Source organism: Sciurus vulgaris (genome assembly GCF_902686455.1).
Source record: "Sciurus vulgaris genome assembly, chromosome: 3".
NCBI classification, from domain to species: Eukaryota; Metazoa; Chordata; class Mammalia; order Rodentia; family Sciuridae; genus Sciurus; species Sciurus vulgaris.
The window spans coordinates 80,336,267-80,349,642 of record NC_136463.1 but is presented as its reverse complement, the minus strand read 5'-3'; the positions used below and the strand labels follow the sequence as shown (position 1 = coordinate 80,349,642).

The 13,376-nt window shown below is 39.0% G+C and overlaps 1 protein-coding gene across 17 annotated transcripts in view; it reads right to left on the bottom strand.

Annotated features, from left to right (window-relative positions):
• CLASP1 (cytoplasmic linker associated protein 1) overlaps positions 1 to 13,376 on the bottom strand; it is a 268,066-nt gene that overhangs the window by 117,396 nt on the left and 137,294 nt on the right. For all 17 annotated transcript variants that reach the window (XM_079132151.1, XM_079132145.1, XM_079132141.1 and 14 more), the window contains exon 9: positions 660 to 812. In XM_079132151.1, coding sequence (XP_078988277.1) covers positions 660 to 812 — 153 coding nt within the window. The remainder of the gene's footprint in view (positions 1 to 659; positions 813 to 13,376) is intronic.

The window sequence follows — 13,376 nt, the reverse complement described above, 5'->3', positions numbered from 1 at the left end:
ACTGTAACTCATTTTTAAAATGAACTTTTCTTTCTCTTTCTCTCTCCCGGCTTCTCCTTAATCTCTTCCCCTCCCTAATTTCAGGGAAACAGAACTACCTTTCTTCCCTACCTTAGGCAGATTTATCTGTCCTTGAGTACACATTCACCATAAGAATTAAGTAATCCAGACATTGGGGATGGTACCAGAAGATTTAGAAATCACTATCTACCAAATTAACAAGTGAACTGCAACTCCATCAGAGAACACGTGGAATGTAGCCTTTGAATCACCTCTTTAAAAGTCCCCTGTTCCTGACGGGCAGAATCACAGCCTTTGGGACAGGAGTCTCCTGTGTTTCTCTTTTGCTAGCAACCAATAAACCTTCTTTTTCCTTTTTCTCAAAATCATGTCCTCATTATTGAATTGGCATTGGGGACAAGGCCCAAGTTTTCAGCAACACTCCTATAGGCTCTGTTTCACCAGAGTGTATCAAAGATGCACACAGCATATAAAATTCACATTCTACCAGTTTATCAGCATCAACAGCACAGTGCTAATTCAATTGAAGTTAGAAAGCAGTAATGTGCTATTCTCAGGACCTAGTTCACTTCTGAGGGACTCTGCAGGCAAGTACCATGCACAGCTGGCCCCAAAACACTACATGGTTTTAGTCTTACCTGAAGACTTGGATCCAAGAGTGGATGACCCAAGCCGGCGGGTGGTCCCCATTCCAACGTTTCTCCGTGAGCTTGGAGGAGCCTTGGATGATGTAGAACTAGCAGAGGAAGGTCTATTACCATCCACAGAATCTTCATCATCAAAATTTTTATCTGAACAGCAAGCACAGAATTCATTGTTTTAAAAAAGAGAACACTTGGGTTGGTTTTGTGGCTCAGTGGAAGAGCGCTTGCCTGGCATGTGTGAGGCACTGGGTTCGATTCTCAACACCACATATGAATAAATGAATAAAATAAAGGTCTATCAACATCTGAAAGAAATATTAAAAAAAGGGAGAGAGAACACTTTCTTCACCGACACACAGAATAACCACCAGCCTTAAAGATGAACAGGTTTGCCTGCTCCTTTGGAAATGGAGGTTGTCTGCCCAGGATCTGGAAAGGCCTGGGCAAGTCCAGACTGCAGCTGCAAATGTCATGTCTGCCTTCCCACATCTAGAACGCACCCCTCCCCCCCAATCCCAGTTTGGAAAATACTTCTGACTGTTCTTTATGCATTTTAAAATAAGCTGAGACTATGTATCATTTAGGAATACTGGTAATTTCAAACGTCAATTTTTCCTTTGTGACAAAATACTTTTCACAGAACCATCTTAATGGTTGTAAGGGACTTTGTAAATGGAAATGGTCATACTGAAACACACACTGTTAGACATTTGGAGTGTTTCTAATATCTTACCATTAGAAATAATACCATAATAAATACCTTTCTACATGTATTTTTTGTTTGACTTTCAAAAAATTTTAAGAAAAAAACCCCTAGAAGCAATATCATAACAGTGGTCTACTTTATGCTTTGAACATAGCTCTTGCTGCTCTGCTATTGAGACTTATTTTTAAAACAGATATGTTTCTTTCTCTTTCTCCCCCTTTTTCCTCCCTAATCTCTCCCCATCTTTAATCTCAGGAGGAGCAGGATTACCTTTCTTCCCTATCATAGGCAGAGTTAACTGTCCTTTGAATACACACCCACCACAGAAATGAAGTAATTCATGAAGAATTTGGGGATGGCACTAGAAGATCTCAGAAATGATCATCTCCCACATTAACAAGTGAATTACAACTCCTACAGAGAACACATGGAATGTAGCCTTTCAACCACCTCTTAAAAAGTTCCCTGTTCCAATTGATGGAGAGAATCAAAGTCTCTGGAATGGGAATCCCCTGGCTTCTCTTTTGCTAGCAAAGCAATAAACCTTCTTTTTCTTTTTTCTCAAACCATGTCCTCATTACTGGATTGGCATCAGGGACAAAGACCAAGTTTTTGGTAGAAATACTACTGGGTCAAAGAGCATAAAAGTCTTTAATGTATATTGCCAAATTTGTCCTCAGATAGATCATATAAATATGTTCATTTTCCTGGAAGGTCAAGGAAGTGTCCATCTAGTCACATTCTTCCCAACACTAAATACTATCATTTTAAAACTTGGACCAACTGAATAGGCAAAAGAAAAAGAAAAAAAAAAAAAAAAAAAAGCCCCTTCTGTGTTACATTTCTCTTTCAGTGAAGTTACATTTTTTGATAAATACTTTTAAATTTTCTAAGCACCAGAGGATCCAACCAATATTCCTCAAGCTGCATTTAAAATGAAAAAGAAGAAAAAATTGGGGGGGGGGGGGGCGGTTCCTTAAAAATCAACATGTATATAAATTACATTTTAATGATAGAGAAGAAAAGCTAGCATGGTGCCTATGTACCAAGTCCCCAAGAACTTACACAGCAATTGTAAGTCATTCAGGAGGCTAAACAAAATTGGAGTGATTAAAAAAAAAAAAAAAAACTAAGAACGTTACCAATAAATCTGGAGTAAATGATTGTTAACAACAACAGATAAAAATAGCATCCTTTTCTTGCTGTTTTAGCCAAACTATCAACAACCAAGACTGTGTTTACTCATGAGCCCTATGCTCCTTAAAACTCATCAACAATGCACTTCAAATTATTCAACATGAGGGTAGGGGAGACAGGTCCTTACAAAGTCATATGCTTATATAAATCACCTCCTTTCTCTGAGCCTTTACATTTCCCAGATCTCCTTTCATCATGCTAAACTGTTTCAACATGGTTCTTTCAATTCATACATCAATTTCTCACTGGCTCACACATACCAGTTCTATTAAAATAGACTTCCGTGTGGATTCAGAAACTGCAAAGCACATTCATAAGTCCCTTCCCAAGAGGAAAATTTACACCTAATGTAAAGAATAAGTACAAAGCAAAGGAGAGGTCACCAGCTGAGCACTGCCAGCATTAGCAGTGACAAGGACTGATGGAAACCTATCTGTTCTCCTGGGAGCTCCAAGAGTGCCTGAACCTCTGTCATTATGCAAATACATTGAAGAATTGCATTCTTTTTCTGCTTACAATAGGAACAGTTTCAGTCTGTGGGAAAGATTTAAAAAAAATCAATGGAGGAGTTGAGGACACTGCTATATTTCACTCCAAAATTCATGTAAATTATGTTTGGTCTAGTCTTCTAACACATGCAGGCATAATATTTAGAACTGTATTCAATTACTAAAACTAATCTTCAATGAACCAGTTTTAATGGAATCCATGGGATTTCTGCATGCAATAATGATGGAACACAAGGATCAGACTTAACCTTTTCTTAAAAACTAGCCAGAATATATAAAACAACAATTTTAATAGGCAGTGCAGAACTATGATCCTCAGAACAGAAAGCAACAAGGTGTATGATCAACTTATGATTGTAATTCTGCCTGAAGAAAATTTCCAGGTCACCACGTACAGTAAAAGTGTACCCAAATTGCTAGCCTTGCCAAGGCTGAGAAAATGAAAAACATAGGTAGCTAGGTAAAACAGAGAGAGAGAGAGAGAGAGAGAGAGAGAGAGAGAGAGAGAGAGAGAGACTAAAAAAGAGCCTACATAGAAAAAGAGCCTCAGAAACATAAGTTCTATACTGCACTTACACATGCAAGAAATAACCAGTAAAGTGTAAACTGAACAATTCTCAAAGCTTACATAAAGTATGGATATGTTCAAGCTCCAAAAGCTGGAATGGAATGTTTTCAGTGACTTATCTAGGGTATTCAATACAGACACTCCTCGCCCCCAACGGAGAATCAGGTCTTATATTGGAGTTAAACCATTATTTTGGCAGTGAGGGATACACTAAACCTGTCCTATGAGAGCTTAAAAACAGGCCTCAAGGGGATTAGAAAGGTCTACAAGTAAACTTAACTGTTTTGAGCATCGTATTCCTGCAAGGAATACAACAAAATTCAGACACTCAACAATGTAAAATTCACAATATAAGACATCTAATCAAAAATTCCTAAACATGGACAAGAGGCATGAAAATGTGGCCCATAATCTGGGCAAGGGGGATCAGAAAATAGTAACCAACTAAAAAATGACAGATAAAAACATTCGTATTGCTCCTATAAGTATGCTCCATATTAAAGGCACACTGACACAGTAAGAGAAAAGGAAATTTTGAAAAGGATGAAATGAATTTTAAGATTTTAAAGAAAATATCTGAAAGAAAAATTTAATTAAATGTGAAAAAAGTCACAGAAGTTAAATGCATAGAAACAGAATTTAGATGAAAAAAATGAAAGGAATAAAGTCTCAAAGGCCTGAAGGACATCAAGCAGCCTAACGCAGATGAAACTGTACTCGCAGTAAGACAGGGGGATGGGTTATTGGGCAAAGTAGGAAAAGATACTAAGAACTGATAGTGCTGGGCGGGCGCACTGGTGCCCACCTGTAACCAGCAGCTCAGGAGGCTGAGGCAGGAGGATTGCAAGTTCAAAGCCAGCCTCAGCAATTTAGCAAGGCCCCAAGCAACTCAGTGAGATCCTGTCTCAAAATATAAAAAGGGGCTGGGGATGTGGTTCAGTGGTTGAGTGCCCCTGAGTACAATCCCCAGTATCAAAAATAAATAAATAAATAAAAAAGGAGAGAGAGAGAGAGAGAGAGAAATGATAACCAGCCAGGTATGGTGGTGCACACCTGTAATCTCAGCCACTCAGAAGGTTGAAGCAAAAGGATCACAAGTTCAAGCTCAGTCTATGCAACTCAGGGAGACCTTGTCTCAAATTAAAAATAAGAAAACAGGACTGGAGCTGTAGCTCAGTGATGGAACACCTCTTGGTTCAATCCCCAATATTGCAAAAGAAATTGAAAGAAAAGAAATATGATGGCCAAAACTCTTCCAAATTTGTGGTAAACTAGCCAAATAAAAACCCCAAACAAAACACTTACAAAGAAAAGCACATAAAGGTACCTCACCATCAAATTGCTTAAAACAAGTGAAAAGCAGTTCAGAGGGGGGAAAAAGACGCATTACATTTAGAATGACAAACAAAAATGACAATAGACTCCATCAGAAATCCTTCACACCAGAAGACAATGAAATGACATGGGAAACAGTGAAAGAAAATTATTGGCCTAGAATTCTGTACCTGAAAAAAATATTTTAAGAATAAAGGCAAAATCAAACAAACAAGAATTTGCCACCACCAGACTTATACTTCAAGAAATGTTACAGGAATAGTTTCAGTCAAAAGGAAACAGATACTAGTTGGAAACTTGGATTTACAAAGAGGAAATGAAGAACACTAGAGATGGTAAATTTGTGGATAAATATGACTTTCTCCTTAATTATACTTTATTTATTTATACATTTTCATTTTTATATTTCTATAAAAAATAATTGGAAGCTTCAAGCAAAAATAAAATACCTGATGTTTATTTTTCATCATTTTTATAGTCTCCTGTTCCAGGCAGATAAGCTGGTGGCCAGAGAAATGACAATGGTGATATATATTGCTATGAATAGATGTTACACACACACAAAAAAAAAAAACTACAGGGGAGCTAAGGTGTGAAGAAAGGGAAGCAATTTTAAGTTAATCATCCTTGCCCAGGACTGAAGATGCCACACTAATCAAACTGCACTGAGAAGGCACGGCTCTCATGGCAACACCTCAAGGAAACGCCTTCAAGGCATCGTTGGCAAGGTTTCTTAAAACAGAGCTCTAAGAGTCCTACTTGGTCTTTTTACTTACCCTTTGGGAATGAATCTAACAAGCTCACTTATCTGATTCCTAAACAGATTAGAAACAACTAATTATAGGAATAACGAAAGGGGGGATGAAGGAGTTAAGCAAAGTGATGTTAATAAGAAGTGACAATTGAAAGTCTGGTAGTTAAACAGAAGCTATGAAACACAAGCATATAAACAGAAAAACCTCTGAACCCAAACTGCTTAAAATGCACTGACATTATAGGGATCAAATGACATCTATCTATGTAAGTGAACAGCTCAATAGCAAGTATTCATAGTAACCACTCTGTACCAGCATCAAAAGATTCAATTATTTTTCATGTGATCTATATATAAATGAAGGGAGTAGTTCCTAGTTCCTGCCTATATTGGAAATTCAGGGAAACAGGGAAACTTTCCTGATTAACAACTGGGCATGTTGCTTTAAATTTAGAGGTACTTCACCTAGAAAAATGTTTGGAGAATAAAAACCAAATTTGAAAACTTAACTAACAGACTGTTTAAAAATAAGTTTAGCCTATGTTTCTCAGCTTTTTGGACACCCAGAAATTAAATCAAATTAAGATGGAAGCTGGGCTCTAAGAAAGGTACCTAATTTCAGTTCACTGGGAAATTCTCCTGTGTAGAATGGCTCCTTCTTTAATTGGGCAATAAGCTGCATCCACAACTGGAAGTGTTGAAGAGTGGATGCACAGTCAACCCCAGACGAGGAGGCTCACGGTTCCAGGTTCTAACATATTTCAGCATTTCTCAACTAAATCAATCCATACTGAACTCTATTAGCCATTTAAATCCCCTTTTCTTTAGGCTTTTCCAGTAAGCAGACATCTGTTAGTATATAGCTTCTCTTTAAGGCAAAAACGTGTGAAAATGAGTATTTTTAACTGCAATCTTGTGCTGTTAAACTAGTTTAAAAATTTTCACACAATACGACAACATATGTTACACACAGAAAATTGTCTTACAGAAAGATAAGTTCTCTCTGAGCCCAAAGAAATAATTAATTCTATCTTCAGCCACCACTGCCTTCCAACTGACACTTCTCTTATCTGACAGTCTGGGGTAGAAACCTGGTTCTTTTTGCCGTGCTGGGGATTGAACCCAGGGCCTTGTGCTTTTGAGGCAAGCACTCTACCAACTGAGCTAGATCCCCAGCCCCCGCCCCCCCCTACCCCCCCCACCCCCGTTATCTCCTTTAATCTTTTACGAATCACCTGAGCTCCATCCTTCCTTTCATAGGACTGGAATGAGGTACTTAAAAATGAGTCATGAAGTTTCTACAGAATGACAGTAAAATTTTCATCCAGGGGCAATCACCCCACTCCTAGTAATCCAATTAGGCAGACAGTGACAGTGGGAAGCAAAACCGCATGCCTTGCAGAACTACTGAAAACAGAGTTTAAAACACAGTGGAGAGAATCCTTGGAAGAAGCAAAAAGGCTGGAGTACAAACAGTCATCTGTGGGACTTAAAAAAGCAAACCAACAGACTCTGAGAAGCTGAACAAGTCTACCCTTAGGGACCAGATGCTAAAGAGAGACTGTAGAATGGGCAGGGTGGCCCCAGGAGATCAGAGCCAGCTCCTGCAGCAGCCTCTGTGGACTGAGATGCTCAAGTCCCTCAGGATCCCTTAGCAGAGCCCAGTTGCCTTGGAACTGAATTTTAATCAGGTTGGATAGGGAAAACCATAAAGTAACAAGCCAAACAGATTTTATGAAAATGATCAAGAGGACCATTATATACACTGTGATTACAGATTTGAGTAAGGGGATGGCAGAGATGTCAATCTAAAGACAGACTTCAAGATGGTATTTAGAACTTGGAATTGCGAGCTCTAGATCAAACTGTCCATTTGGAAAATTTAAGCGCTCATCTGAGGACCAAAGAAACTTCACAGAAACTTCCAGTGTGGTGGTACATGCCTGTAATCCTAGAGACTTGGAAGGTTGAGGCAGAAGCAAATTCGAGGCAAGCCTCAGCAACTTAAAATACTGTCTCAAAATAAAAAATAAAAAGGAGTGGCAGAGCACCCCTGGATTTAATCCCCAGCATCAAAAATTAAAAATTAAAATTAAAAAAAGAAACATCACAAAAACTAAGAAATGTCTGTTCATTGCCCATCTGCAGGCCTCAAAGCCTTTCCTTTCCTCTCTTTTCCAGAGGCAGGCTTAGACTGAAGGAAGCCTGAGGGGGAGGAAATGCCTCATTCTCCAAAGCAAAGACCTCTGCTTCACTTCATCAAGGACACCTTGTGAAAGCCCAGAGTATTCCTGACAGGGTTTCAGATTCACCCACTCCTTGCTACTGAAATTCTCCAAGGGAGGAAAAAATGAGGGAGCCTAGAAGCTAGAATATAATTAGCATTTCCAAGAAGAGGATGCAGAGACAGGATAATAAGCCCAGAGGTTGGCTGCTTTTCACAAATATCCCCCATTTCTTTCCCTTCCTGTTCTTGCACAGCTTCAAGCCTTTGCAAAGGCTGTTTCTGCTGAATCCAAATCTTTTACCACACATTCTGCTGTGTTCTGGAAAACACTAGCCTACTGTTAGCTCCTGTGAGATCTTGCCCAGGTCTTGCCCTGAAGGCAACGATGCCTTTCTCTGCGACCTATCGCATATGTGCCATTTATTTCACTTCACCCTGAAATAAGTTATCTGAAGATATGTGCTATTTCTCTGTTCCTGGAGTAGGGTCACAACACACAGTAGGCATTCAAACATTGAATTCTGTCAATGGATGCAAACTTTTCTCATGTATCTTTTTCTTTCTTTCTTTTTTTTTTTGCGGTGCTAGGGATTGAACTCAGGGCCTTGTGCTTGCAAGGCAAGCACTCTACCAGCTGAGCTATCTCCCCAGCCTTCATGTATCATTTTTTAGAAGCTTTTATTACTTTTTAAAAATGTGAAGCATTCATTACATGATATATTAACTTATTTTCTATTACTATAACAAAGTATCTAATGCTGGATACTTAATAAGAAAGGGGTTTATGTAGCTCACAGTTTGGGAGGCTGAAGGCCACAACCAGGTAGCCCTATCAGCCTGGTCTCTGGCAAGGGCTGTGTCTGGTGAGGAATGGAATAATGGTGGAGTGCATCCAAGAGTGACCATATGGCAGGGCAGCAGCCAGGCTGGGAGGGGCCAGTTCGTTTGCTTTTTTATAACAACCTCTTTCTAGGAAAGTACTAAGAGACCAGCACTCTCTTCTTACCAGGAAGGTGCCACCAATGACCTAATTATCTCCCACCAGACCCACCTATTCCAGGTCCCTCTACCTCTCACATCACCACACCAAGGGCCAAGTTTTTAACACATAAACCCTTGAGGGACACTTCAAATCATATTCAAATCAGAGCAAATGATAAAGTCAAAGATAAAGTATCAGAAGGCAAAACAAAAAAGTACCATAATTATACCCAAAACAGTTTCTTAAGTTCCCTGATTTTCCCCCAGAAAGAAATATTTATTCTTTTTTTTTCCAGTAAAATATGTACCCATTTTAAAATTAATTGTTTAAGTTCTGTGATAAGTAATTATAAACTCCAAGAATTAAAATGCTATCAATTTTATATGCATCTCTGGACTATAGTGCACTCAAAAACATTCATTTTATACACACATGCACACACACAAAAAAATGCTTTCTTGTGCTCTATCAATATTTAGTAAGTATTTTTCCATATCAATATTAGTCTAATAAATTTTAAAAATATTAAATATGACTTACTACACCATTCACACATACCACTGTAGTTGATACATTTAAAAGTAACAAGAGTTACATAACCATGTATCGGGTCCTGTGCTTGGTTTTGCATATTCTCAATAAATCCTCCTAACAACCTTAAGAGGGAATAACTGTTAATACCTCAATCTTAAAGATTAAAAATATATTTTTAAAATAAGATATCCAGATATAATATACTCAAAGTTGTACTGCTATCAGGAAGATAGATAAAGCCAGGATTCAATCCAGAGTCACACCATCAAATGACAACCACTGGGAAAAGGAATTCACACAAACAGGCCACTTACTATGAGCTGGGCACTGTGTTAAGTGCTTTCTATCATCATTTTGTATAATCCTTATGACAGATATTTGCTTACTTATAGAAATTATTTACTTAAGATAATTTCTTTAAGAATCAATATCCCTTATGAATACAGACATAAACATTCTTAACAAAATACTACTGTGATGTGATATGATATACATGTATATATATGTATGTTTTTATCCCATAACCCTTGTTATTTCCTAAGTGACCAGAGGAATATTGGAAGACTTTAGGACTCAGAAAGCAAGGCCTCTCTCCTTGCTCTCTGACTTTCTCCTACCCTCCTTTAACCTGCTCCATTTTCTCCCCAAGGCAGGCCATGGAAACCGGGATTTCTCTAACTCAAGGTAGTTCATAGAAAGAAAAAACAGACTCCATCTACCCCTGCCTCTCTGTCTTAGACAAAAAGAAATTTTCTCTATCTTGTCTGGTAGGTTATACAACCCCCATTTCAGAAGTGGCCCTGGCCCATGCCCACAAGGAAGGAATTCTACACAAAGGCCAATACTCTAAACAGGCAGGCTTTGCCAGGTTTCTCCAGCAGTCTACTAGCATTAGCTCATACCCTTTTTGTCTATAATCACAGTTTTACATGGCTGTCCATGCTCCAATCGTGCCCACGCAGTAAAGACTCCATGAAAACTGCAAAGGACGGGTTTGGGCCAGCTGCACATGTGGAGGCTTGTAGGAAGGTGCACCTTAATTTCTTGGGAGCAGAAGCTCCTGTGCTCGGGATCCTTCCAAACTTTGCCCTATATAGCTCTTCTTCTGACTGCTTATTTGTAGCCTTTAAAATATCCTTTATAATAAACAAGTAAGTATAAGTATAGTGTTTTTTGCATTCTGTGAGCCACTCTTGCAAATTAATTGAACCTGAGGAGGGAGCTGTGAGAACCCCAGTTTGTAGCTTGTCAGTTAGAAGTTTGAAGGCCTAGGTCTGAAATGGTGGCAGTTCTGGGGACTGAGCCCTCAACCTATGGAATATGAAACTTATGTTTATTGCTATAGCACAGCTTGCTTGTTGATGGGGAGAAATCCTCACACTGTGGTCATCTCAGGGTCTTATGTAGTGCTAACTGTGGTGGTATGAGGGTAGAGGATAAAAACATACTTTGTTTTTCTTAAACACAACCAACAAACCAAACCAAGAAACATACAAACATTATTATCACCATTGCTAAGTGTGATTTATCCCAGGAATATAGTGCTGGTTTAGTATGTAGTATCAATTAATTTAGTATACTATATTAACATAACAAAAGACAAACATCACACCTTTCTAAACACAGCATCAGTATTGACAACATACAAACCACTTTCATGCTAAAAACTAATAACCAAGAATTAGAGGGAAATTTCCTCAACCTGATAAAGACTATGTGCAAACTGGCTTGGTGACATACACCCACAATCCCAGCAACTCAGGAGGCTGAGGCAGGAGGATTACAAGTTCAAGGTCAGCCTCAGCAACCTACAGAGATTCTGTCTCAAAATAAAAAATAAAAAGGCTGAGGATGTAGCTCAGTGGTAAAGCACACCTGGGTACAATTCCTAGTACTGGGGTAGGAGAGAACCATCTACAAAAATATATCACCTGAATAATATTTAAGGGTGAAAGAACAGATATTTCCCCCCTAAGACCAGAAATTAGGCAAGATGTCCATTCTCACCACTTCTACTCTACATTGTACCAGAGATTCTAGACAAGACAATCAAATCTGAAGAAGAAAATACATCCAGACTGGACAAGAAGAATAAAATCACTTCCATTCACAGATGATATAATCTGGTATACAGAAAATGCTAACTAGAAAAACTGGAACCAGCAGATAAATTCAGTGAGACTAGAGAACATAAAACCAATACACAAAAATCAATTTCATTTACTATTCACCAGCAAGGAACCATCCAAAAATGAAATAAAACAATTCAACACCAGCACCAAGGAAAATAAAGTACTCAACAGTAACTTTAACAAAAGGAATATAAGACATATTCACTGAAAACTACATAATGTTGTTGAAAGTAATTAAAGACAGTCTAATAAATGGAAAGGCATCTCGAGTTCATAGATTTTGGAAGAGGCCTAAATTTTAATCTAAGTTGGAGGACGCTTATGAAAGGCATCAAAATCCTAAACCACGCTGAGTTAATGTCTGGGTAAAAGACTATTTTTCTTCAAAATTTCTTTTATTATTATTATTATTATTATTTTGGTACTGGGGACAGAACCCAGGGACACTCTGCCACCTCACCCTTTTTATTTCAAGACAGGAACTGGCTATATTGGTAAGGGTTTCACTAAGTTGCTGAGGTTGGCCTGGAACTTGTGATCCTCATGCCTCAGGCTCCTGAATGGCTGGGATAAGAGGAATGTGCCATGGTACATGGCTTTTTCAAAGTTTCTACATTCCTTCCTCCATCAAAATATGAGGAGTGGAATATAGACATCTCCCCAATCTAGTCAATATGCACCAGTTCTGCAATAGGACCAGTCCTCTTTAACAGCACTCGGTAACAAATTCTTTCTACATATACACTTAGGGGAAAAGAAAAACAAACAAACAAACAAAAAACTGTCCCCAACAGGAAATTAAAACCTGCATTTGCTTTTATCAGAAGATGGAGCATATAAAATTTTTCAACCTGGTTGGAAATGTTGGCATTTTTCTCAATACAAAAATGGAAGGGACACAGTGGAAGCCATGCAGGGAATAACCAACCGAGTGCTGCTTCTGCCCTTTGGGGACCAGTAATTCCTTTTCTTCCCCAGAGAAAGAGGATCTGAAATACTACCAAGCCATATGGTGAGGGATCATCTTCCCTTCCTTCAGCCAAGGGCTCTCTGCCTGAAAGTTAAAACTATCTCCACAATGACACCATTAGTACACATAAAGTAAGAAGACATCTGGGACAGAGACAGGACAACTCAAAAACTCACTTCAGTTTTACTAATCTTTTGAAAAGAGAAAAAGTTGGGAAAAGACATGTAAATAAGTCCCCATGAGAAACCGCAGGGGAAAATGAAATGTAAGGTGGGCAGGAGGCAAACTCCCCCAATACCTGCTCCTTAGAGGCAGTGCTGGGAGTCAGAGTCCACAGGGGCAGAAGCTGCTGAGTGCTGCTGCAGGGCAGGCCAAAGCTCCATTCTTCTATGACTGTCAGGTGGAAAATGTCCCAGCTGCTGCTTAACGGCTTATGAGCAGGTAACAGTAGGGAGGCTGAGGAGAGCCCCAGAAGAGATGGCAGGCACAGCCCAAAACAGCACAGCCCTAGAATGGACCTGTGGATTCTATGAAGAAATGGAGAGCTCTCGTGCACAATAAGCCTGTCGTCAGGATAGGTTCATTAGTCACAAGCCTATACTTCTCCTCCAAACCTCACTGAGATCAACCTCAAGGATGTCATTTAAAAAAGAAAAAGAAAAGAGAGAGGCTTCCTTGTCTGCAAAACAGAGATTCTACTGTCTCCAACGCGACTGACTCACGTCAGGCCCCTCATTCTACTGACAACCCCCAGCAGTTCTCAGGTAACTACCCTCCTCTCTTTCAGAGGGACCACA